Consider the following 23,193-nt stretch of genomic DNA (forward strand, 5'->3'; position numbering starts at 1 on the left):
TATTAACTCTTGGTTTGCCTCTCACTGGGGATTCTTTCCACACCATGTAATTCTCAAGGTTCCTTCATCCATTTCCATGGCTCTGCCCACCACCTTTATGCTAGATTCCTCAGTCCACATGCTCTACAGCTAAATCTTTTCTTCTCAAACCACTTAGAACAGTGTTCTGCACACTGGGTGTTAAGCATTGAAATATAGACCTGTAAGGACCACTTAAAAATATTATTTTTAGGGTTGTTTTAAATATTAAATATGAACAATTAGCAAATAATCCTATAGCATTAATGCATGGAAACAGGCAGTGGATATAAAAATATTCTGCTTAACTATGAAAGACTGCCTAAGTGCTTAAATAAATGAATACAAAAACGAGTTTTAAAATTCTTTATTTAAAAATCTCTAACTGTAATGTTTCATAAAAAAAATACACGTTTCTATTTACATATTCCATTAATTCTATTAGTTTGAATTAGAGTTTAGGTCCAATTTTGAAAAGCTTGCAGAATTTCTTCTGAAATTACCACTTAAAATTACTGTATGCATAAAACTTACAAAAACATATGCTATACCAAGGCAGAGAAAAGAAAAAAAGTGAAGTGGCTACAAAGGTCCCTGGGGCATCACCTGCTCACCTAGGAACAAGGGGTACTGGATACTGTTCCGTTACTGGTAACCTATCTGGATGTAAAGGTTCGTAAGTTACAATGCTTTTTTTGTTTAAAAAAAGTCTTTGTAGTTTTCAAGCCAAAAGTGAAAATGCCACACATCCTCTTTACACTTTTATGTAAACTAAGTCACTCCATTTGGTTGATACCAACTAAGATACAATTTCTGAGATCATAATCTTTTCATGAAATTGAAGCAGAAAACTGTCCAAGAAAATCAGACTTCAAAGTTGGTGCATCTTAGCTGATCTCATGAAAATTCTTTGGAATCTTCTGTTGGTCTATAACCAATCAAGGACTCTTTACTGCTATCATCCACAAGTAGATCCACTAGCACATGTGGTTTATCATAACCAAAGGAGGTGGGGGCTTTTATTACTGTTATGAGCTCTTGTCCTTCTGTTTTTATTTCACCTTTATTATTTGGGGGAAATTCTGAGTCAGATAAGGAGCTATGTGATTCCAGACAGCTGGAATCAGTATCAAAACCATTTCTGGAGTGATCACTATCAGAACAATTTCTGGAGTGATACGAGTTTAAAGCGATGCTGCAGGGTTCAGACTGGTTACTACTTAAAGGTGAAGAACTCTCTCTCTCTACTGGAGTCAAATGGCTGCCTGGGGCCATGTCAGGAATATTTTCTTCAGTAGTCACCACTTCTGTTATACTAGAAAGTTCTTCCGTATGTTCCACTTTTCCTGGATTGTCTTCGGTATGCATGCCTGGAACTGTTGCTGGAGACAACGGCTCTTCACAGACCACCTCCTTTTCTAAGGAAAATGGCTGGTATGATGTGATGAGTGATACATATTTTGATTCAGGTTTTGTCTCTAAAGTAGCACTTCTTACCACAGAGATCTATGGGGAGAAAAATTGATTAAAGATAATAAATTGTTAAGCTTAAGTGCCTACCCTCAAAAAAACAAAGGTCTAAAGTAATGGACCACCAAATGGCACATTTAGGATAACGGGTGTATCAGATGGTTGCCTTTTCTTTTTAACGAAAGGTCCCATAGTAATATTAAAAACAAAGTTTTAGAATTTTTAAAAAACCATCAGATATCTTACTAATATATGTTGCTTTTTGTATGTTACTGTGATGGTTAATACTGAGTGTCAACTTGATTGGACTGAAGGATACAAAGTATTGCTCCTGGGTGTGTCTGTGAGGGTGTTGCCAAAGGAGATTAACATTTGAGTCAGTGGGCTGGGAAAGGAAGATCTGCCCTTAACCAGAGTGGGCACAATCTAATCAGCTGCCAGCATGGCTAGAATATAAGCAGGCAGAAAAATGTGAAAAGAGAGACTGGCCTAGCCTCCCAGCCTACATCTTTCTCCCATGCTGGATGCTTCTTGCCCTTGAACATCGGACTCTTGAGTTCTTCAGGTGTGGAGCTTGGACTGGCTCTCCTTGCTCCTCAGCCTGCAGATGGCCTATTGTGGGACCTTTGATCATGTGAGTTAATACTAAATAATACTAAATAAACTCCCCTTTATATATACATAATATAGAATATATATTATAACATATATAATATAGAATATATATTATAACATATAATATAGAATATATAACATATATAATATAGAATATATATAACATATATAATATAGAATATATAAAATATATTATATAAAATATAAAACATATAATATATAAATATTTATATTTATATATTATAATAAATATAATATATAAAACATATAATATATAAATATATATTTATATATTATATAAAGGGGAGTTTATTTAGTTTATTTAGTATTATATATATATATCTTTATATATACATTCCATTAGTTCTGTCCCTCTAGAGAATCCTAATACGATTATCTTCCACATGTATGCACATTATGTTTGCAAAGTGGGCACATCTACTTAAGTAATATTCTCATTACTTGCCTTCATCATTATAATTTTTAGTGGCTGATATTATTTATTTATACTGATAAATAATTTAATGGATGTGGAAATGTTTCCAATTTTTACTAGCTATGGAACATGTTAAATATCCTGCATATCTTTTTATTTATGAAATTATTTCCTTATAATACATTTTTCAAGAGCGGAGTGACCATATCGAAGAAATGGCATGTTTACGGCACTATTACACTGAATACCCACTGTGTGCTTTTCTTTTTACCAGGGCTAGATTACTTTTCACCAGCATTTACCCGTTATGCTACTGCTAGTACTACTGGATATCCAGGTTTCTTTTTTCTTCTCTAGCACGTGTAAATGGCATACTGCAAGGTTGCTTTGTGCTTAATTACTAGCAAGAATAAAATATTATAATTCATTTGTGAGTTGACTACTAACTGTTGAGAGTTCTTATCCACTTTACTTAAAGGTAGTTTTTTTATAGCAAAGTTTAATGTGCCCTTTGAGCATCACAGATATTATTCCTGTCATATTTGACTCAAATAGATACTATACTGTTACCTTTAAATGTTCTTTACATCAAAGGCTTTGAAATGTTGGACATTAAAATCGTCAAACTCCTATGTTAGTCTCATTTTTGGCCAACTTTCCTTTTATACTCCAACCATAATGAAGTGTTTCTATATTTGCAGATCTTTCAAAGTCATGCCTTCTTGGCTCTGGACCTCAGCACATTCTGTCCCCTAGTGCCTAAACTCCTGTATGTCCCTCAAGACTGCTCAGGCATTGCCTCTGGAAAAGCCATGACTAACCCCACCCCAAAGCTGGACAAAGTCCTCACGGGCTCAGGTATAAATCTTTGAACCTATCACACTTTATATATCCAATGTATACTTATCTTTTCTTCCCCCTAGACTTTAAGATCTTTAAGAGAGTTGTCTCACTGTGTTTTTCCCTGAGAATTAAAAAAAAAAACAAATACCTGCTGCACAGCAAAAGACACAGTATGTGATTTTGCATGTGTGGTAGATTGACTGATTGATGGGCAGGTGACACCCTGTTGAATATCATTCTACTTTAAAAATATAATTTAAGAAACTATCAAAGGTTCAAGTTAACCTTTTAGTGTATATAAAAAAAATTAAATACATTACCAAGGACTTGGGTAATATTATGCTTTTTTCCTTCAATGGATTAATCTTCTTAATATAAAAACAGATCAATACCAGGCTAAGTACTAGAAAGAGTAGTAAAGCAGCAACAACTGGAATCCAAAGAGAACCTTAAAAAAGGCAGAAATCACAAGTTACAATTAAGGAGTATTGCTATTATCTATCAAAAAGTCTTAGTGCCATTCTTGAATAGATTTACACATTAGTGAATATGGCCAGAGTTTTAAAGAACACTGAAGGAAGGAGAAGTTAGGAAATCTGAGTAAAAAATTAGGTATCTGTCTTAGATAGCAATGTGATTCTTCCCAGCTCTGCAATTCTAGAACTTTCTGGGACTATTCTGCTATGACACAACATAGTTAAAATAGCTTTTCTACAATAATTTCCTTACAGCCCTACATACAGTGTGTTTCCAGGGTTATGCATTTCTTTTGGTTAAAAATGCAAAAGAATAATTTTAAAAATACTTCTCCTTAGAAATAAATTCTGGAAGCTGGGCACAGTGGCTCACGCCTGTAATCCCAGCACTTTGGGAGGTCGAGGTGGGCGGATCACGAGGTCAAGAGATTGAGACAATCTTGGCCAACATGGTGAAACCCCATCTCTACTAAAAATACAAAAATTAGCTGGGTGTGGTGGCATGTGCCTGCAGTCCCAGCTATGTGGGAGGCTGAGGGAGGAAAATCGCTTGGACTAAAAATACAAAAATTAGCTGGGTGTGGTGGCATGTGCCTGCAGTCCCAGCTATGTGGGAGGCTGAGGGAGGAGAATCGCTTGGACCTGGGAGGTGGAGGTAGCAGTGAGCTGAGATTGTGCCACTGGACTCCAGCCTGGTGACAGAGCGAGACTCCATTTCAAAACAAAACAAAACAACAACAGAAAAAGAAAAATTCTGGCAATGCTTATTGCTCTTAAGATTATTTAGCCCCACTCCTCAGAATTTCCTGTTACATTTATTTCACGACTGCAAATACTTATAAAGCTTCACAGATGTACATGCACACAGGAATGTTGCACAGGAATAAAGTCCCCTGAATTATAAACCAGACATAAATAATATAAAATAGGAAAGATTTGTTTCCAAGCACATACATCTAGAATCACCATTGTGTATTTTGCTCTAATGCTGCTTTTTATTTTTGCAGCACAATCTTCAGTATTTTTTTTTTTTTCATAGTTCTCTCTTCCAAATTAACAGCACTCTAACATATTGTGACAATGTCCGGCATCCTTTAGGGCATTTTATTACCTAGAATTTTCTAACTATGGAAGTTACTAGTTAATGAATGCTTCTATTACGCTTATTACAGGATGTGAAAAAAGTTAAATCATTACAAAAGTAAAAAGGAGAATAACTACAAAACCAACATTAGTGCTGTTAGAAGTCCCACGGGCTGAGCAAGTGCTGGCTGCAAGGCATTGAGGCAAGCAGGCAGGGACTGCTGCTCAGGAGCCATGGCAATGCCACCGTGTGGCCATATTATCAGTGCAGTTTATAATTCAGGCTAAAAACAAATCTGCGGTATTTGCATTATTTCAAACTTTGAACATTAAGAAGAGTTTTATTTTTCAAATAGCATAATGAAAATTAGCATAAAATGCATTGCACTCCTTTAAGTCACCTATCTGAAACCTTCATATAATGGCTTGAAGTTACTAGTATTGAATTTTAGGTGTTTGTTCTGACTCTTCAGCCTATATTTCCATTCTTTGAAAATATACTTGCATCATAAAATTTTAAACCTATGAAATCTATTCTAAAAAAATCGTAAGAAAAAATATGTATACACACACACACACACACACACACCCAGATAATCATCAAAGCATGAGTTATATGCTTAAAGCAATACACAAAATCATATATACTATGCAATATGATCATGTCTACGTAGAAAAACTAAAGAAAATATCAACCTGTGAATAATGGGGTATTTTTGCATGGTAGAACTACAGATCATTTTGTTTTCTTCTGGTTTTTCATATTTTATAAATTATCTATAATGAACACTTACATTTCATAACTGCAAAGAAAAGTCCAAACTTCTTTAAGGTTCCTGACACCTGAGAGTAACAGTTCTAAAGTTCAAGTTCTAGCATATATATCTACCTAGCATATATCTCTACCTCCCCACTCCCCACATTAAAAGATGAAATAAAACTAATTATTGTAAAATGTTATAAAAATGACCCATTATCTATTATTCAAACCCATCTATAAACTTTTTTGGATATTAATCGCAAGTCTTTGTCCAGTCCACGTCATACAGTTGTAATCAGTGATCGTTCCTGCTCTTCAGTCTTTAAATTACAATCCCCATAAAGAACATTTTAGTGGATTCATACCATCTTGCTATGGTGAAGTAACAAACTGACTTATAATTCATAATCCTGAAATGCAAACATTTGTGCAGTTTTACGTACTTATTATATATTTTTTCTTTCCTGGGTCAAGGGGCCATCACATGGCTTTCCAAAGTAGTTGTTCTATATCTTTAAATGTGTGAGAAACTGCTTTATTTTTAATTTTGAACTTTTCTAAGGAATGGAACTAATGCAACTGAATATTGTTAAAACAGATCTTTTGAAACTGCAAATGAGTTTGCTTTCCTCACATGATCCTATTTTAGTTACTGCTCCCTCTATATTTAGGAAAAAAATGGCAAGAACTTACCTTTTATGCTGCTATTGAAAATGGTAATACAAACTTCTTTTGACTTTTCAGTTGTAACACCCCATATATGTAAGACTCCTTCTGCTGAAACACAATACTGAGAATTCAGTGAGGATACTGGAATCGCTAACTGGCACTGAATCTCGTCACAATCATCTTCCTTCTGCGTGAGTATTTTATACTGGATCTAGATGGAAAAAGAAAACAGTAAAAATGCACAGCTTCTTTTAATCTGGAAAAAAAAAAAAAATCACCATATTAGTCCTGGCCAAACAACTGAAGAAAACATATATGCCTGACTTGAACATGTCTAAAAATAGCTTTACTATCAATAAGTCAATTTGTTACTTCAACACAGCACGATACTATGCATCTGTTATATTCCTTATAAAAACGGTAAATTTAAAAACTCAAATTGCAGGAATGTTTATTGTTAGTTGTTAAACTAACAAATGTTCATTTGTCCTATTCATTTGTCCAGAAACTTAGCTGGTGGGAAACAGAAGTATTAATATTACTTTACATCACCGCCAATGAGGAAGAAAATCCTCATTTTACCAGTGGAGCAATGGAGGTGTACTGGGAAAAATCCTAGATTAGAGCCATTCTGCTAAATGAAGCAAATAAAAACTAAATGTATTCACAGGGTCAGTGTTAGTGACTAACTCCGTATCATTTTTGCTTTAATAGCATTCACGTATTTTTCTTATCAAATCTATGATCTGTGAGTCTTGCTTGAATATTTATAAGCATCCTATTTTCATTACACTACAGAAAGAAACAACTTTTGCTAGCTACACAAGAATTTCCATTATGAAAACTGTGAAATAGAAACACATACCTCACTTCTGTTCATTCTCACATACACATTGTACACCTTAATGTAACAGGTAGTTTCGGTATCATAATCGACTTCCTGCTCGTCTCCATTTACAAAAACTGAAGGGTGAAATATGTCAATCATGATTTGCTTCTCCTCCTTTCTGATATCCAGTTTAGGTGGTCCAATTTTTCCTAGGGAAGGAGGAGAAGGAAGTATCATAAGTACTGACCTTGGAACTAAATGGTACATTTCATAAAATTACCAGAATCTATCAATCAACCTACTCTTTTTGTTCTGGTTGTTCTAAAGCAGCACCACATTTAAACCACTCCACAAATATCTAGAAGATAGTCTCAGGGTCCTTAGTAAACAAATGTTTCATAAATCTCAGGCAAGAAGTACTCTTATTTAATCTAAATGCCTCTTTAGCAGTTTAATTTCATTTTTAGTTGTAAACAAAAATAGTTATAAACTTTGGTTAAAAAAAGACTTCACATAATATAAACTCTATTAAGTAATTTTTTCTTTATCATTGCTTCTGTGGATTAAGAAGCCTGGTTTCTAAAAAACGTTTCAGAAATGGCATTAGTTTTCTTCCCTCATCAAAACTCTTTTTACTGTGAAAAATCAGAACTTATTCCATAAATATTTATTAGGTCTTTGATGTTTGAAACTTTGTTGGTGAACCATTTATCTAGTCTTCACATATTACTGTGTACCACTGTGTGCCAGGCAGGTCTGTTTTTAACCCATCAATGTATCCTCAGGGCCAAGGATACTTTCCGGCACGTAGTAGGCCCTTGATATATCTGTATGGAAAAAAATCTAACATGCAGATGGTGTGGTAATCAGATGACAAAAGTGTGGACTCTGGGGAAGAAAAGTATTTAAAGGGCAAGGAGAGAAACAGCCTGTAGAAGAGACCAAGGAGGCACAATCCAAAAGGCAGGAGCAGAGAAAGGAAGTGAGGCTAGAGGGAAAGGGACCCAAGGGCTAGAAGCCTAGGGAGGAGTCAAGTGACTAATTAAAGGTGTCTTTTACCCAGCAGTGAGGGTCTGAGAGCTAAGGCAGGATGTCACAGTTGGAAAACAGGAACTGGCACTAAAGATTCAAGAGTTTGAGGTGACAGCAAACATCAGGTACACTATGGGAGTGGGATGCTGGAAGACTGAAGACCTGAAAATCACGGTGGCTGAAGAGAATAAGGAACTCTGCAATTTTTTAATGTATTAAGGTGGTATTCAAATTCCCCAGGCATTAAGAATAAGAGTTAGCTGCCAAAGTCCTTAGTGAATATAACTTACAAATGAATGACAAAAGATGGGAAGGGCAAGGGTGGTGCAGGGGACCGCTGGGCAGCACAGACCCATAATTGTATGAAGTGGAAATGTCATGGCATAGAAGCAGCTAAGTGATGGCCACCTGTTAGCCCTATTTTGTGGGGCTTGAAAGAAGGGGAGGATACAGGTTGAGTATCCCATATCCGAAATGCTTGAGATCAGTAGTGTTTTCGGTTTCTGAGTTTTTTTTTCTGGATTCTGGAATATTTGCATTATATTTACCAGTTGAACATTCCAAATCTGAACATCCAAAATGCTCCAATGAGTATTTCCTTTGAGTGCCATGCTGGCGCTCAAAAAGTTTCAGATTTTGGAGCATTCTGAGTTTCTAGACTTGGGATGCTCAACCTGTACTGACTCTAAATTCCTCCAAGTGTTTCTTAAGCACTGTGATAATTTTCAGCAACTGCTAATAAAAGCAAACATACAGAAGACACGTATAAATATTTTCCAATTTAAAATTTACATGTGTACACATTCTACTCACCATCTCGGCATACAGCAAATTCTTCTGACTTTGCATAGGCAGATTCTTTTTGTCCAACCCTGGCTTTAACTCTGACCCAAAGAGAATTTGATGGATCACCAACGTGATCAGAAATATTACAATAATGATGAGAAATATTGACGCAGGCATCAATCCATTCTGACTTCTTAACACTAAAAAGAATAAAAAAATGCAAAGATAACTTCTATTGTTATTAAATAAACTCAAACCATTTCTGTCTGTGATTTGCTTTTTAATTCACAGCACAAAGCAGTAGAAAGAGCAGAGTTAAGAATAGGATGGAGACGCTAGAGAAAGTAGGAAGCTCTTACTCTTTAGTTAGAAGAACTACAAACTCTGTTACAGTAAAGAGGACATTCCACATTCGATTTTTAAAAATCTGTTTTTTTAAACAACTCTAAATTCCATTTATCTATGTTAATTCTAGAAGCACATTAAAAAAATAACAGTTGTCAAAAAAGTTTTTTGAAATTTATATTGTTCTACTAAAAATACACTATAGGAAGATGACATAGTAACTATTAGCTTTATTTGTCATGCTAATCTCAGAAGTTTAGTGATACTTCTCTATTTCAATACTGATAAGGAAGAGGAAATAAGAGGCAAGAAATATTTGGCAAAGAATTTGCATCTTTAGTACTTTTGGACATCTATCAGCAATTCAGAATGTTTTGCCACGTAGGAAGGATGATGAAAGGAGAACACAGTTGTGGAATTTCCAAGGACCTAAACAAAAATGGAATAAAAAGGATAAATAAAAGAGTGACACTCACCCATAGTTCTTTACCTCTACGGTAAAAACAGGGACCTGTGGCATGATCTGGTACTCCCAATATACGATAGGGTTCATGTTATAGGATTCAATTGTAACATTAGTTGGTATAGGCACTGTAAGAAAATAAAAAAGTAAAAGGGACAATTGTAAGAAACTAACATTAACAATGGAAAACCTTATTGTAAGATGCCACATTGCTCAGATATGTATATTTGAAGAAAAGTAGAATTCACCAGGATACCAAAATTATTTAAATGAAGAGTAGACATCTAGAAATTAATTTTATTGAAAAATCTATAGAAGAGTTCTGATTCATTTTAAATTATGGAAACATCATTGCAATATAAAGGAAACAGAAATACAGCATGAAGCAATAAATTCCCTTAATATGACAGAAGTTTTATAATCAAATGCACTGATTATTGAATAATCCTCATTTCATCACTAGAATTTTCAATATTTGATACTACAGATTGTATTCAACGTTGATAGGGTTTGGCTGTGTCCCCACCCAAATCTCAACTTGAATTGTATCTCCCAGAATTCCCATGTGTTGTGGCTTGATCCCAGGGAGAGGTAATTGAATCATGGGGGCCGGTCTTTCCTGTGCCATTTTCATGATAGTGAGTAAGTCTCATGAGATATGATGAGTTTATTGAGGTTTCTGCTTTTGCTTCTTTCTCATTTTCTCTTGCTGCCACCATTAAGAAGTGCCTTTCTCCCCCGCCATGATTCTGAGGCCTCTCCAACCATGTAGAACTGTAAGTTCAATTAAACATCTTTTTCTTCCCAGTCTTGGGCATGTCTTTATCAGCAGCATGAAAATGGACTAATACAGTAAAGTGGTACCAGCAGAGTGGGGCATTGCTGAAAAGATACAAGAAAATGTGGAAGCAACTTTGGAACGGGGTAACAGGCAGAGAGCGGAACAGCTTGGTGGGCTCAGAAGAAATAGGAAAATGTTTGGAACTTTACTTAAGAGACTTCTTGAATGGCTTTGCCCAAAATGCTGATAGCAACATGGACAATGAAATCCAGGCTGAGGTGGTCTCAGATGGAGGTGAGGAACTTGCTGGGAACTGGAGCAAAGGTGACTCTTGCTATGTTTTAGCAAAGAGACTGGTGGCATTTTGCCCCACCCTAGAGATGTGTGGTAGGGTATCTGGTGGAAGAAATTACTAAGCAGCATAGCATTCAAGAGGTGACTTGGGTGCTGTTAAAGACATTCAGTTTTATAAGGGAAGCAGAACATAAAAGTGGAAAATTTGCAGCCTGACTATGAGATAGAAAAGAAAAACCCATTTTCTGGGGTGAAATTCAAGCCGGCTGCAGAAATGTGCATAAGTAGCAAGAAGCCTAATGTTAATCCCCAAGGCCATCGAGAAAATGTCTCCAGGCCATGTCAGAGACATTCACGCCAGCGCCTCCCATCACAGGCCTGGAGGCCTAGGAGGAAAAAGTGGTTTCATGGCCAGGCCCAGGGTCCCCGTGCTGTGTGCAGCCCAGGGACTTGGTGCCTTGCGTCCCAGCTGCTCCAGCTACGACTGAAAGAGGCCAACATATAGCTCGGACTGTGGCTTCAGTGGGTGGAAGTCACAAGCCTTGGCAGCTTCTACATGGTGTTGAGCCTATGGGTGCGCAGAAGTCTCAAGAAGTGAGGTTTGGGAACCTCTGCTTAGATTTCAGAAGATGTATGGAAATGCCTGGATGCCCAGGCAAAAGTTTGCTGCAGGGGCGGGGCCCTCATGGAGAACCTCTGCTAGGCCAGTGTGGAAGGGAAATGTGAGGCTGGAGCCCCCACACAAGTCCCTACTGGGGCACTGCCTGGTAGAGCTGTGAGAAGAGGCCCACCATCCTCCAGACTCCAGAATGGTAGATCCGCTGACAACTTCTGGAAAAGCTGCAGACATTCAATGGCAGCCTGTGAAAGCAGCTGAGAGGGAGCCTGTGCCCTGCAAAGCCATAGGGGCAGAGCTGCTCAAGACCATGGGAAGCCACCTCTTACATCTGCATGACCTGGATGTGAGACCTGAGTCAAAGGAGATCATTTTGGAGTTTTAAGATTTGACTGCCCCACTGGATTATGGACTTGCATGGGCTCTATAACTCCTTTGTTTTGGCCAATTTCTCCCATTTGGAATGGCTGTATTTACCCAATACCTGTACCCACACTGTATCTAGGAAGTAACTAGCTTGCTTTTGATTTTACAGGCTCACAGGCAGAAGGGACTTGCCTTGTCTCAGATAGGACTTTGGACTGTGGACTTTTGGGCTAATGCTGAAATGAATTAAGACTTTGGGAGACTGTTTGGAAGGCATGATTGGTTTTGAAATGTGAGGACATGAGATTTGGAGGGGCCAGGGGCAGCATAATATGGTTTGGTTCTGTGTCCCTACCCAAATCTAAACTTGAATTGTATCTCTCGGAATTCCCACATGTTGTGGGAGGGACCCAGGGGGGAAGTAATTGAATCACGGGGGCTGGTCTTTCCCATGCTAGTCTCGTGATAGTGAATAAGTCTCACGAGATCTGATGGGTTTATCAGGGGTTTCTGCTTTTACTTCTTCCTCATTTTTCTCTTGCCGCCACCATGTAAGAAGTGCCTTTTGCCCTTGCTGTGATTCTGAGGCCTCCCCAGCCATGTGGAACTGTAAGTCCAATTAAACATCTTTTTCTTCCCAGCCTTGGGTATGTCTTTATCAGTAGCATGAAACAGACTAATACAAATGTCTACAGAGGAACTGGCTACACTAAGGATGGCCAATTTCACTCTAAAATACCACCAACCTCTCAACTCTACACATACTACTATTACGCCTTCCACACTTTTTCTATAGTACAGGAATAGATACCTAAAGATTGAACAATGGAGCCACACATTCCAGTTTCATCAACATTCTGCTCTCTGGGGTGTGCAGGGCTTTTTACAAAACATACCCAACATTTCTTCTTGCCTTCACTCTTTTAAACCTTTCAGAAAACATCTGTTGATAAGACTTGAAAGAGTCATGTAAGAGAACAGACAGAAGTCATTTTAACATCTAATCAGACACTACCAAAATCTAGTTATTAAAAGTAGTCATGGGCCAGGTGCGGTGGCCCACGCCTGTAATCCCAGCACTTTGGGAGGCTGAGGCGGGAGGATTTGTTGAGCCCAGGAGTTGGAGACCCTTTCTCCGCAAATAATTAAAAAATTAGCCAGGCGAAGAGGCCTGTGCCTGTAGTTTCAGCTACTCGGGAGGCTGAGGAAGATTGCTTGAGCCCAGGAGGTCAAGGCTGCAGTGAGCTATGACTTTGCCACTGCATTCAGTTCTTTTAGAAAAAAAAAAAGTAGTCATTTTTCCCCACTGTTTGGTGTAAAAAGTTGTTATCCAACACCCCTTGGAAAACACTTCTCCTTTCTCCCTTCACTTCTTTACACACACTTCTCCTTTCTCCCTTCACTTCTTTACAGATAAACATGAATGTACACAGTTAGTGATGTGACCCCAAATTTATGGTTATTCAATCTCACCTAACTGGAACACTCTATTAAACATGATTTACTTATATAATTAAAACAAATAAATGAATGTCCATGTGGACAGGAACAGTGGCTTCCAAACATAACTTATAATCATCCTCAAAAATTGTGAGAGGGACAGAAGTTTCTATTTTTTCAAAGTGCCTTGGATGATAATGATGATGATTCATATTTATATCAAGCAGACTGCTTAAATAAGAAAAATACTCCCTAGGTCAAATATTAATAAATTTGGGTTCTTTCTTGGCCACACTGCTAAATACTTCAGATTTCCTCATCTGTCAAATGAGGTGTTACTTTCATATCCCTAAGATATTTGCTTACAGCTGAAGGGAAAAATCTATATTTTCCCCAAAACAAAAATTCCAATATTCAAGACCAAACCGGTATATTGCCTTAATTTACAATTATTTAACACATACATTTTCAAAGCAGAACATGGATTAAGAGGTTTTTAGGTAAATAATAGGCACTAATGGACAATTAAATGCTATCACCATTATTATTTTCTTTTTCTGGTTATTTTTTCCTTTATTGCAGTGGTTCTCTGTGGGAAGTGATTTTGTTGCCAGGAGACATTAGGCAATCAATGTCTGTAGACATTTTTGGCTCTCACAAGCTGGAGAAGAAGTGGGTGGGGGAGGTACTGCTGGCATCTAGAGGGCAGAACCAAGGGTGTTGCTAAATATCCTACAATGCATCAGACAGCCTCCACAACAAAAAATAATATAGCCCCAAATGCCAACAGTGCCAAGGTTGAGAAACCCTGCTTTATGTTTACAATTTAAGTGTTCTTTAAAAAAAAAAAAGTTGAGGAAAAACTAACTTAAAAACAGAATGCTTTACAGTAAACTGGTATATTTCATGGCTCCCCTCAAACAAATGAATAGATTTGGTTATTGCCAAAATATCTAACTTCTATATTATTTACCAAAATGGTGTAATAATTTAGGCCAAAAGGTTGAGATTATCAAGCTGGGGAGGATCTGAAGATTCAAATACTTCATACTACTAACTTGACCTTTCTGTGGCCAGTGACCAGACACCTAGTTTTTCTCCTTCTGCTTCCAGAAGCGCAGCTGAAGGCTCTTGGTACCTGCTATCTCTGGTTCTCTAAGCAACTTTCTTGTAGGTGATCCCAAAAGCACTGTTCTTGCCAGAGTAGCCTTGGCTCTTTGTTTTTTGTAGAGTTCCCATGGCCATTCATAGCAGGGGATACTGAGGCTTCCTTAAGAGGGTCTTTTTTCTATCACATGTTTGCATCTCAACCTCCTGAAACAACTCAAATACTTCACAATCCATATTTTAGGTAGAAAAAAAAGTCACTCCTCTTCACCTGGGTTCAATCAACATTAATATCAAATAACAATCACACATATAAACATACTTTTTCAACCAGAAAACAGAGGTACTTGATGCTAAGAAAACTCATACTAAATCTGAGCCTTCCTTCAGAGACCATTTCTTCATTTTGGCATTTTTTGCCTCTTGAGAGGCTGATAATTTTCAAACCAGGTGGTCCTGGTTTCTTTTTAACAGTTCTTCCCATGATTGAGCAAAGTCTCACCTGTTACTTTAAGACGCACGAAGAAACCAGGTGGCACTTTCAGCACTTTGCTTAGAAACCTACTGAGCTAGATCACACAGCTCCTCAGACATTCTCTACTTTTGGTGTCACTGAAGGCTACAGTGCCACTCAGCTTTCTGCCACTACATAGCAAGGATCCCCCTTCCTCTAGCTTTCCAAGACTGGAAATCCTTCGCTTCCTTTTAAGCTCCACCCCCCTCCTTTTGAGACAGAGTCTTGCTCTGTTGCCCAGGTTGGAGTGCAATGGCATGATTTCTGCTCACTGCAACCTCTGCCTCCTGGGTTCAAACGATTCTCCTGCCTCAGCCTCCCGAGTAGCTGAGATTACAGGTTTGCACCACCAGACCCGGCTAATTTTTGTATTTTTAGTAGAGATGGGGTTTCACCATGTTGGTCAGGCTGGTCTCAAACTCCCAACCTCGTGAACTGCCTACCTGGGCCTCCCAAAGTGCTGAGATTACAGGTATGAGCCACCGGGCCCAGCCTAAGGCTCTCTTTTTAATTATCCCCAGTAGGAATGGCTTTATAATGGTATATGCTCAACCTGAAATTCCTATGAGAAAAAGGCATATAGAAGTCAATCTGCATACTAGAATATCAAACAAAGTGCATTTGTACTTAGGAAGCGACTACTGAATCACACAATGGAAAACTACAAACACGAGCAGGCTTGTGCAGCATTAGATTAGTTTTTAATGTGAATCAAAGTATGTTTCCTATAATTTAAGTAAAAGCCTGATATGGTTAGACTAGGACAAGGACTTAAATCATAGCTTTCAAAGCAAGACAGACAGGTGGTAGGAGGAAAATATTTCAATGGTTTATAGCAAAAAGAAATTATTACTAGGTTAAAAGAAAAACTTATAAATTTACACCAAAAGATGTAATCTGTGGTTTTTAATGCTACCAGAAGAGAAACTATCTGGTTATTAGACATCTGCCTTTGTTTTGCCAAATATTATTTTTTGCCAAATATTATTTGCCAAAATAATATGACAGACATAAGCAGTTTTCTTAAGCTTCAGAATTTTGTAATGTGAGGTTTAAATTGTTATATATTCAGATTAATTAAGGCTTACAATTAACTTCTAACACATTTACACTATGTAAATAAAAATACATGTAGAAATAGCAAAAAAGTATTATTATCTCTGGGGCTTAAGAAAAGATCTTACCAGAGTGATTTCATGAAATAAGATAATCTTAACAGATTTTCTCATCTCTTGAAAATGCCAAGATAGATAGTTTTGTGTAACTCATGTTACTTTTGGAAATGGACTCAGAATTATTTAATGTATTACATCTGCATACTATCCGGAGTAAACTTTAGCTATTTTAAGATCTAATTCCCAGAACTCCCCTACAACTCATAGCTGATAATTTAAGAAAACCCAACACAGGAGAGAAGAATTTGTTTTTCCTAACCTTTAATTACAATGCAGAAAAAAGGAGGGCCCTGGTTAAAGCCAACTGTTTCCTCAGAAAGCCGATAAGCCAGAAGAGACAGGATATGAAAAAAGAGAGACAACAGAAAAGACCAGTGAAGATCAGCAGGTGATATAGAGCAGTGCTACTGATGGGATCATAACAATGTCACCATAGCTCTGCAATAAATGTTGGTGAATGTAGGGTGGATGGCAAACTACAGATACCTGCAGAGTATAGTCTGAGGACACTGGCCATTTCCTCTGCATAGATGGGTGACAGGAACCAGGGCTGCTACCTGTGCTCCATCCTGTAACCACCAAAAGCATCTGTGTCTCTTTAAAAAAGGACAGCCCGAGGAGTTCATCACCCATCTTAACACGCTAGTGTAAAAAGACTGTATAAAAGGTTTGTACACCTATGGTGGAACAGGGCTATAGACTCTGCAGAAATCATCTGACAACCTGCTCCCCAGCCTCTTCATGGGAAGAGCACACTGAGAAGCATAAGGAAGTGAGGATGAGGTAAACTGTTGTTTTGGATTCTAAGTCATCTGACACTACAACTCAAAAACAAATGTTTCAAATTAAAGCGTCTGGATGTTTTCCTTAAGAACAACTCTGAGAGAAGATCTAACACCTTCCCCATGTTAAAGATACAGGGACAGGAATGGGGACTGTCACAAAGGTTTCATCCGCACAGCAAACAGAACCAGCATAAGAAATCCACACTGAATAAATGAAAAGTACCAAATCAAGGCCTTTGTATTTTTGTCAGAATATATTTGATTACAATCTACCTCCCGAACGGCTTCCAGTGGTGATAAAATGACTATTTTTCTTAATGCTTTCCAACTTTCACCGTAGCAAGGAGCTGCATCCCCCAGGTTTAAGCTGAGTACAGACATTTTGATAATTCTTGTACGTGATGTTTCAAGTGTTCACTGAAATCCTCTAATTGAAATTTTTCTTTTTAAAGAGCCAGGCATAACACATAGTGGCCTGCAGTGAACTTGTAAGTAACTAACCTCCCCTATATTTTTGCCTCGCACCACCACCAAATTGGGGCTTATCCAATAAATATCTGCTCAGCCACTTTTCTGACTTGAAATCCAGGGCTTTATTCTTACTCCTATTTATCCAATTTCATCTAGTTGGGTTTGGTCTGGCATTAGTTCTGACTAGACCAGACCAATCTAGTCCCTGAGAGAAGTCATTTCTCAACACTAATTCTCTTTTGGACTAACTCATTCTGAATTGAAAAATAGTTTAGGACATGAAAAAAACAATGCAGGCCTTTCCAGTCTACTAAAAAATCAAACTTTTTTGTCTGTTGGAACAGATGGAAGAGTGAGTTAGCTGCTGAGCCTATTTTAAGTTTCTCATACTGATCTGGTTAAGTTGGTTTTTTTAAAAGCCAACGCAATTTCTCACATATGACTAAGGGAATTTAATATTTAAAGATATATTTGTTAAAATAATAATGCATATTATTGAATAATCCCTAACATATTAAGTATTTACTACAAGACACACAGTGTGCTTACCTTTTTAATGCATTACCTCAGATACTCATCACATCCATCCCGTGAGGGAGACAATGTTACCATATATATTTTACCCATGAGAAAACAAAGCCTTAGAGAAGTTATGTAACAACTTGACAATATGCAAAGTTTTGTTGGTTTTCATTAAGAAAAATGCTTCCAACATCTTTGTGATCATTTCATAAAATAAGGGGTAAATTACCTCCATATTTAAATTGGAATTGGAGAAGACTATTTTCTGATGACTTCAAAAGCATCTGCTTCAGGTAATGTTTCCTGATTTTATTACACTATCACAATTATATTATGGCCACTGCAAAAGTTGAACAATGCATTAAAATGAATAATTTCTTAAAAATGCACAAGACCTAAATAGATGCCTAGTATTTTGATTACTATGCATTAGGATAATCTAAAATAAAGGCACCCCTTTAATAAGAAAATTACAAGTAAATTCCTTTCTGTTAGGAATTCACTTCATTCAGGTTCAAACCTCATTTTGATTCTTTGTTCAATCAAAAGACGGAATTCACTTCATTCTGGTTCAAACCTCATTCTGATTCTTTGTTCAATCAAAATTGAACCATTAATTACTCATCTGGTTTGTAAAGCAACTTCACTATTGGTATGCTGCCAAATTTTGTAAGATAGCTGTTTAAAACTATTACTTTTCTTTAGGTTTTCATACACAAACACACACACACACACACACACACACACACACACACACAAACACGAGAGACAGAGTCTTACTCTGTTGCCCAAGCTGGAGTGCAGTGGTACAATCATGGCTCACTGCAGCCTTGACCTCCTGGGCTCAAGTGATCCTCCTACCTCAGTCTCCCCAGTAGCTAGGACTACAGGCACATGCCAGCACACCGGGTTAATTTTTGTATTTTTTTGTAGAGATGGGGTTTTGCCATGTTGCCCAGGCTGGTCTTGAACTTCTGGGCTCAAGTGATCCTTCTGCAGATGTGCTGGGATTACAGGCATGAGCCACTGCCCCCAGCCTAGGTTTTCTTTTAGATAGAACCAAAATGTGGTCCTTTCAAAGTCTGTGTGAATCATGAATCAGAATAAAATGAAAAAGAAAATTTAATACCCTATTCAATAAATGTAACTAAAAAGTATTATCCTGTGTATTTTGAATCTCTGAAATAACTATAGAATCCAAAGAAAAGGTGAAAAATTTAAACAGTACTCAGAGCTTTATCCTAAAGTCAGATAATCAGTAGGAAGCAGAGCTGATAAACTGTACAAGGTCAGTGAAGAGGCTTCCAGTTGGTGTGAAGTCCAGCCTAGCTCTTCAGATGTTACTCAGAGTGGGACACCCATCTGGATGAAGAAAGCCAGTGGCACACCCTGATTCACTTAAAAATATATACTACTTTTATGTGCAAAAGTGCATGAAGAGCGAAATACTACTGATTATTAAGTGGCACACACAGATTTTATTTTCACTTAAGAAGTATTAATGAAAGCCCATGAATGTAACAGAATACATTCCTAAACACCTGGATTTCCTGGAGACTGACTACATCACTGTATTCTCTTGTCTGCTTCCCTGTTCTTACCAGGTCCTCTCGTCTAAGATGAACTTCAACTATAGAGTCAAGCCCAGCAACAGTAAGAATAAGGCTGGGAAGCTAAACAAGAGCCAGAGCATTGTGGGTTTCTTCCTACTTTGGAGATTTGGTGTTTTAAATTAACTTTAAAAAAAACAGGGAACACAACAAAATCTAGAGAAATGCACTGAAAAATCTAGAGAAATGTGTTAGAAATGCACTTTAAAAAGAGGGCTAACTGAAACTAATGAAAAGCAAGGCCGGGGTGCTTGTCTCTTCTAGGGGAGTCAGGAAAGGCTTCACAAAAGTGACTCCAGTTTTAGAACCAGAGGTACAGAGACAAATTCTAAAGTTTCTGCAGAATATAGAAGGCCGCATTTGATCTTCCCACGGGAGGCAGACAGGCAATCCTCCTCCCAGAGCAAGCTACAAGGACGTGCAAATTGTGCACTCATAGGGGCCACACGGTGCACTCATAGGGCCCCGTACTCAGAAGGAAGGGCCTGGCACTTGCTTTAATGCTATGCCTGCGCTAGCGTTACCCTCTTTCTCTGCTGACATCCAGTCAGAGGCCTACTGACTCTTCCTTCTAAATGTTCTGCTAACTGTCCTCTTCTCCACTTAAACTACTTATCGACTCCAACTTAAGCAGCAGCCTCCTAATGGGCCTTGTGTTTACCCTCAAACTATTTTATAAGATGACTGGTCTTTCTAAATGGCATGTCTGATCCTGCATAAAATCATTTCCCTTTGTAATTGATAATCCAATGATGTCAGCATTAGTAAACAATGACTGACTTCAGCAAGGCATAGTGGGTGTATTATTTTGTTGGCTCAACACCTGTACTTCAGGCACGCCATTCCACTTCTTCTGGTAACCCAACCCCACCCTCTACGAGAATGTCCTTCCCATGCAAGCTGGCACCTGAACCTAACTGGGCAAATCAGAGCCTTTCCCTGGGATTTTGTTAGAATGGAGGAGGCTGCAAGATGTCAAAACTCAGAAGCTGTCAGCATCCATGATTCCTGCCAAGTGTGGAAAGCTGTCAATACCCAGACAGTCAGAAATAAGAAATGGAGAGTCCTAGCAGTTTGGGTTCCTGGTTCTAGCTTCCTGAGACCTAGCTGGCATCTCTAATTTTCTGTTTAACTCTGGTTTTTCTGAGACAATAAATTCCTCTTTTTGCTTAAGTTAATAAAGCTAAGTTTCTTGCTGGTACACATAATATGGCAATTCATTATTTGGTTCCCACTTCTCCACCTAACCTATCTCCCCTTGTAGGCTCTCACACACTTTACAATAAAACGCTTAATATTCCACGAATTCAACATGCTATCACACCTCTGCACCTCAGTCTCTGCACCTCTGGTTCCAACACTGGGGTCACCTTTGTGAAGTCTTCACCGACTTCCCTAAAAGAGACAAGCACCCCACCTGGCTTTCCATTAGTCTGTGCCTAAGTGCAAGCTCTTACCGCAAAGTACTGCAACTGCCCATGTGGATGACTGACTTGAGCCTGGCAGAGCAGTTAAGAACTTGGACTCTGGAGCCAAACTGAGCAGCTCCCCACTGAGTGGCTATGACCTCTCTGCCAGTTGGGCAGGCCTCTCCGTAACTCAATTTCTCGTCCATAAAGAGAGAGACAAATAACGCCTACTCTAGAAGATTGTTGTGAACACAGAACCAAAACGTGGACCTTTCAAAGTCCGTATGAATCATAAATCATAATAAAAAAGAAACCTGAATTGAAAAGGTTTACTGTTTTCTCTGGAGCTCGTAATCACAATTACTCTGCACTTCAGAAAAGCCACCCTCAACATTTGTTTCCTAGGAAATGTCAATAAGCAGGTGGAAATAAAATGCTCCGAAGAACAAACCCGTATGAAGAGACCTACTGCCAAATCTGCTAGTGAGTGCCGGCAATCCACCACTTCCAGACTGAGACCTAAGACGGACTGCCACTTACTTCTCAGCTGGCGACAGAATGCACACTTTCCTACCCTAAGCACTTTGAGTCCCCATCGCTACGAAAGAAGTATTTAAGCCACGAACTGAGACCACGATGTCACATGCTGATCAGGACACTCACAGTCATGCGTCACTTAACGATGGAGATCTGTTCTGAGAAATGGAGAAATGTCCCCTTAGGCAATTTCTTCGGGCAGTAGTGCACTGACACAAACCCAGATGACACAGCCTACTGCTCTTAGGTCATGAACCTGTACAGCCTGTCACTGCGCTGAACACTGCAGGTAACCGCAGCATGCTAGTGAGTATCTGCATATCAAACCTTAAAAAAAGGTACAGTAAGAAGACGATATCATAATCTTATGAGACCACGCTGTCCCACATTGACTGGCAACGTCTTTCTGCAGCGCATAATCGTATTTAAAAGTAGATTACAAGAGTCGGAAAAACAAGCGGCGTGATTTGTTGTGGCGGCAACCAGGGAAGGGGCAGGAGAAAGGCAACCGACGAGTGCAAACCACGGAGCCCCAGTCTCGCGACCCCACCTCGCGTCCCGGTCGCCCGCTCAGGGCCCGACGTAAGGGTCCCGGGCGAGGGCTACCGCGGAGAAGCGGGGAGGGGCTTCCCGGCTGGGGCGGATCCCGTCCTCCCTCTCGTCCCGACCCGGCCGCAGCCCTGCCGCGAGCGACGGTACCTGAGGACGGCCCCAGATCCGCGGTGCCCACCTCAGCCCTGGTCACACCCTGCATGACAAAGGGTAGAAGAAAGAGGAGAGCCATGATGCTACCGACGGTCGCTGGTTCCAACCCCGAGCGACTGCGGACCCGGCCCAGCGCGGCCCTCCAGACTCGGCCTTACGTCACTTCCGTCACCGGGGTCAGTGCCGGCAGCGGCAGGAGGCGGGACCAGGGCGTGGGCGGGGCCAAGTCCCGGAAGCCGCAGGAGACGGACTCAGGCGCAGCACCCCGCGGTGAGCACGGCGTCGTACGGTCGGGACCTGGACTTCTGGGTGTGGGAGGAATTTGAGTGCAAAGGTTAAGGTCTTTCAACTTGGCACCCCATTCCGCAATTCTTCTTCCAGTTTTTTTCAGTGTCCTGGGGTTGTGAAAGTTTGCATTAGGCCACAGCCGAGCCACAATCCTTATTTTACTAACTCTTAGACTTCACCTGGGTGTCTTGGAGCCTGACGTTTTTAGAAGAGAATGAGACTTTAAAAGCCATTTCCAGTCCCTGCTTTTTCATTCGAGGAACCTAAGACTTAGCTAGTGAAATGGTTTGTGCAGATTCCCACAGCCCAAATCAAATCGGCTTGACCAAGAACTACTTTGTTCTTGGAGAAAAAAACTATTTGCATTACCTTCTCAGCAATTCAGTGTCAAATCAGTTTATCAGGAAGGCTCTCATGAAGAGGTCTGCTCTCTTACCTCTCTGGGTTTGTCTGTTATTTTGCATCTTTCCCATTCCAGTGCAGCCACGTTGCTAAGTCCTTCAGCACTTGTGCTCAAACATGCGTATGTCTAATGATCTCACCTGTTTCAATTCTCTGAGTATCATGATCTTTTGTAAAAATTTTAAATTGCAACACACCTTCTCCTCCTCCTTACCCCGCCCTACTGTTTTTTTCATGGCACTTTTCACCTTGCTGCACACTATAATATACACCTTGATATTTGTTTTCTTCTCCTTCTAAAATGTAAGCTCCGTAGAGCTGACATCTTTACTTGGCACTCAGTATT

General features: G+C 39.1%; 1 protein-coding gene across 4 annotated transcripts; it reads right to left on the bottom strand.

Annotated features, from left to right (window-relative positions):
- Nucleotides 1-369: 369 nt before the first annotated feature.
- Nucleotides 370-22,341, bottom strand: IFNGR1 (interferon gamma receptor 1). Of its 4 annotated transcripts, none has more exons than XM_003255777.4 (7): nt 22,152-22,341; nt 9,839-9,953; nt 9,045-9,217; nt 7,236-7,408; nt 6,395-6,581; nt 3,703-3,830; nt 370-1,524 (listed from the first exon to the last, which is right to left on the bottom strand). In XM_003255777.4, the coding sequence occupies exons 1-7, from the start codon at nt 22,234-22,236 to the stop codon at nt 916-918; spliced, it is 1,470 nt and encodes a 489-aa protein (XP_003255825.1). In that variant the 5' UTR covers nt 22,237-22,341; the 3' UTR covers nt 370-915. The 4 variants fall into 4 exon arrangements, with proteins under 4 accessions (XP_003255825.1, XP_030665615.1, XP_030665614.1 ...); XM_030809755.1 differs by having other exon boundaries at nt 22,183-22,264; XM_030809754.1 differs by lacking the exon at nt 22,152-22,341 and adding an exon at nt 21,579-21,764.
- Nucleotides 22,342-23,193: the final 852 nt, after the last annotated feature.

This window comes from Nomascus leucogenys, chromosome 3, assembly GCF_006542625.1.
Source record: "Nomascus leucogenys isolate Asia chromosome 3, Asia_NLE_v1, whole genome shotgun sequence".
NCBI classification, from domain to species: Eukaryota; Metazoa; Chordata; class Mammalia; order Primates; family Hylobatidae; genus Nomascus; species Nomascus leucogenys.

What these genes read in the sequence shown, in the direction of transcription:
- IFNGR1 (XM_003255777.4), bottom strand. Translation starts at nt 22,236, where the DNA reads ATGGCTCTCCTCTTTCTTCTACCCTTTGTCATGCAGGGTGTGACCAGG. An exon ending in TTTCAATAGCAGCATAAAAG is followed by an intron (nt 3,831 to 6,394) that starts GTAAGTTCTTGC and finishes GCCTTTTTTAAG; the next exon opens with GTTCTCTTTGGATTCCAGTT. An exon ending in TAATATTACCCAAGTCCTTG is followed by an intron (nt 1,525 to 3,702) that starts GTAATGTATTTA and finishes TTCTCCCCATAG; the next exon opens with ATCTCTGTGGTAAGAAGTGC.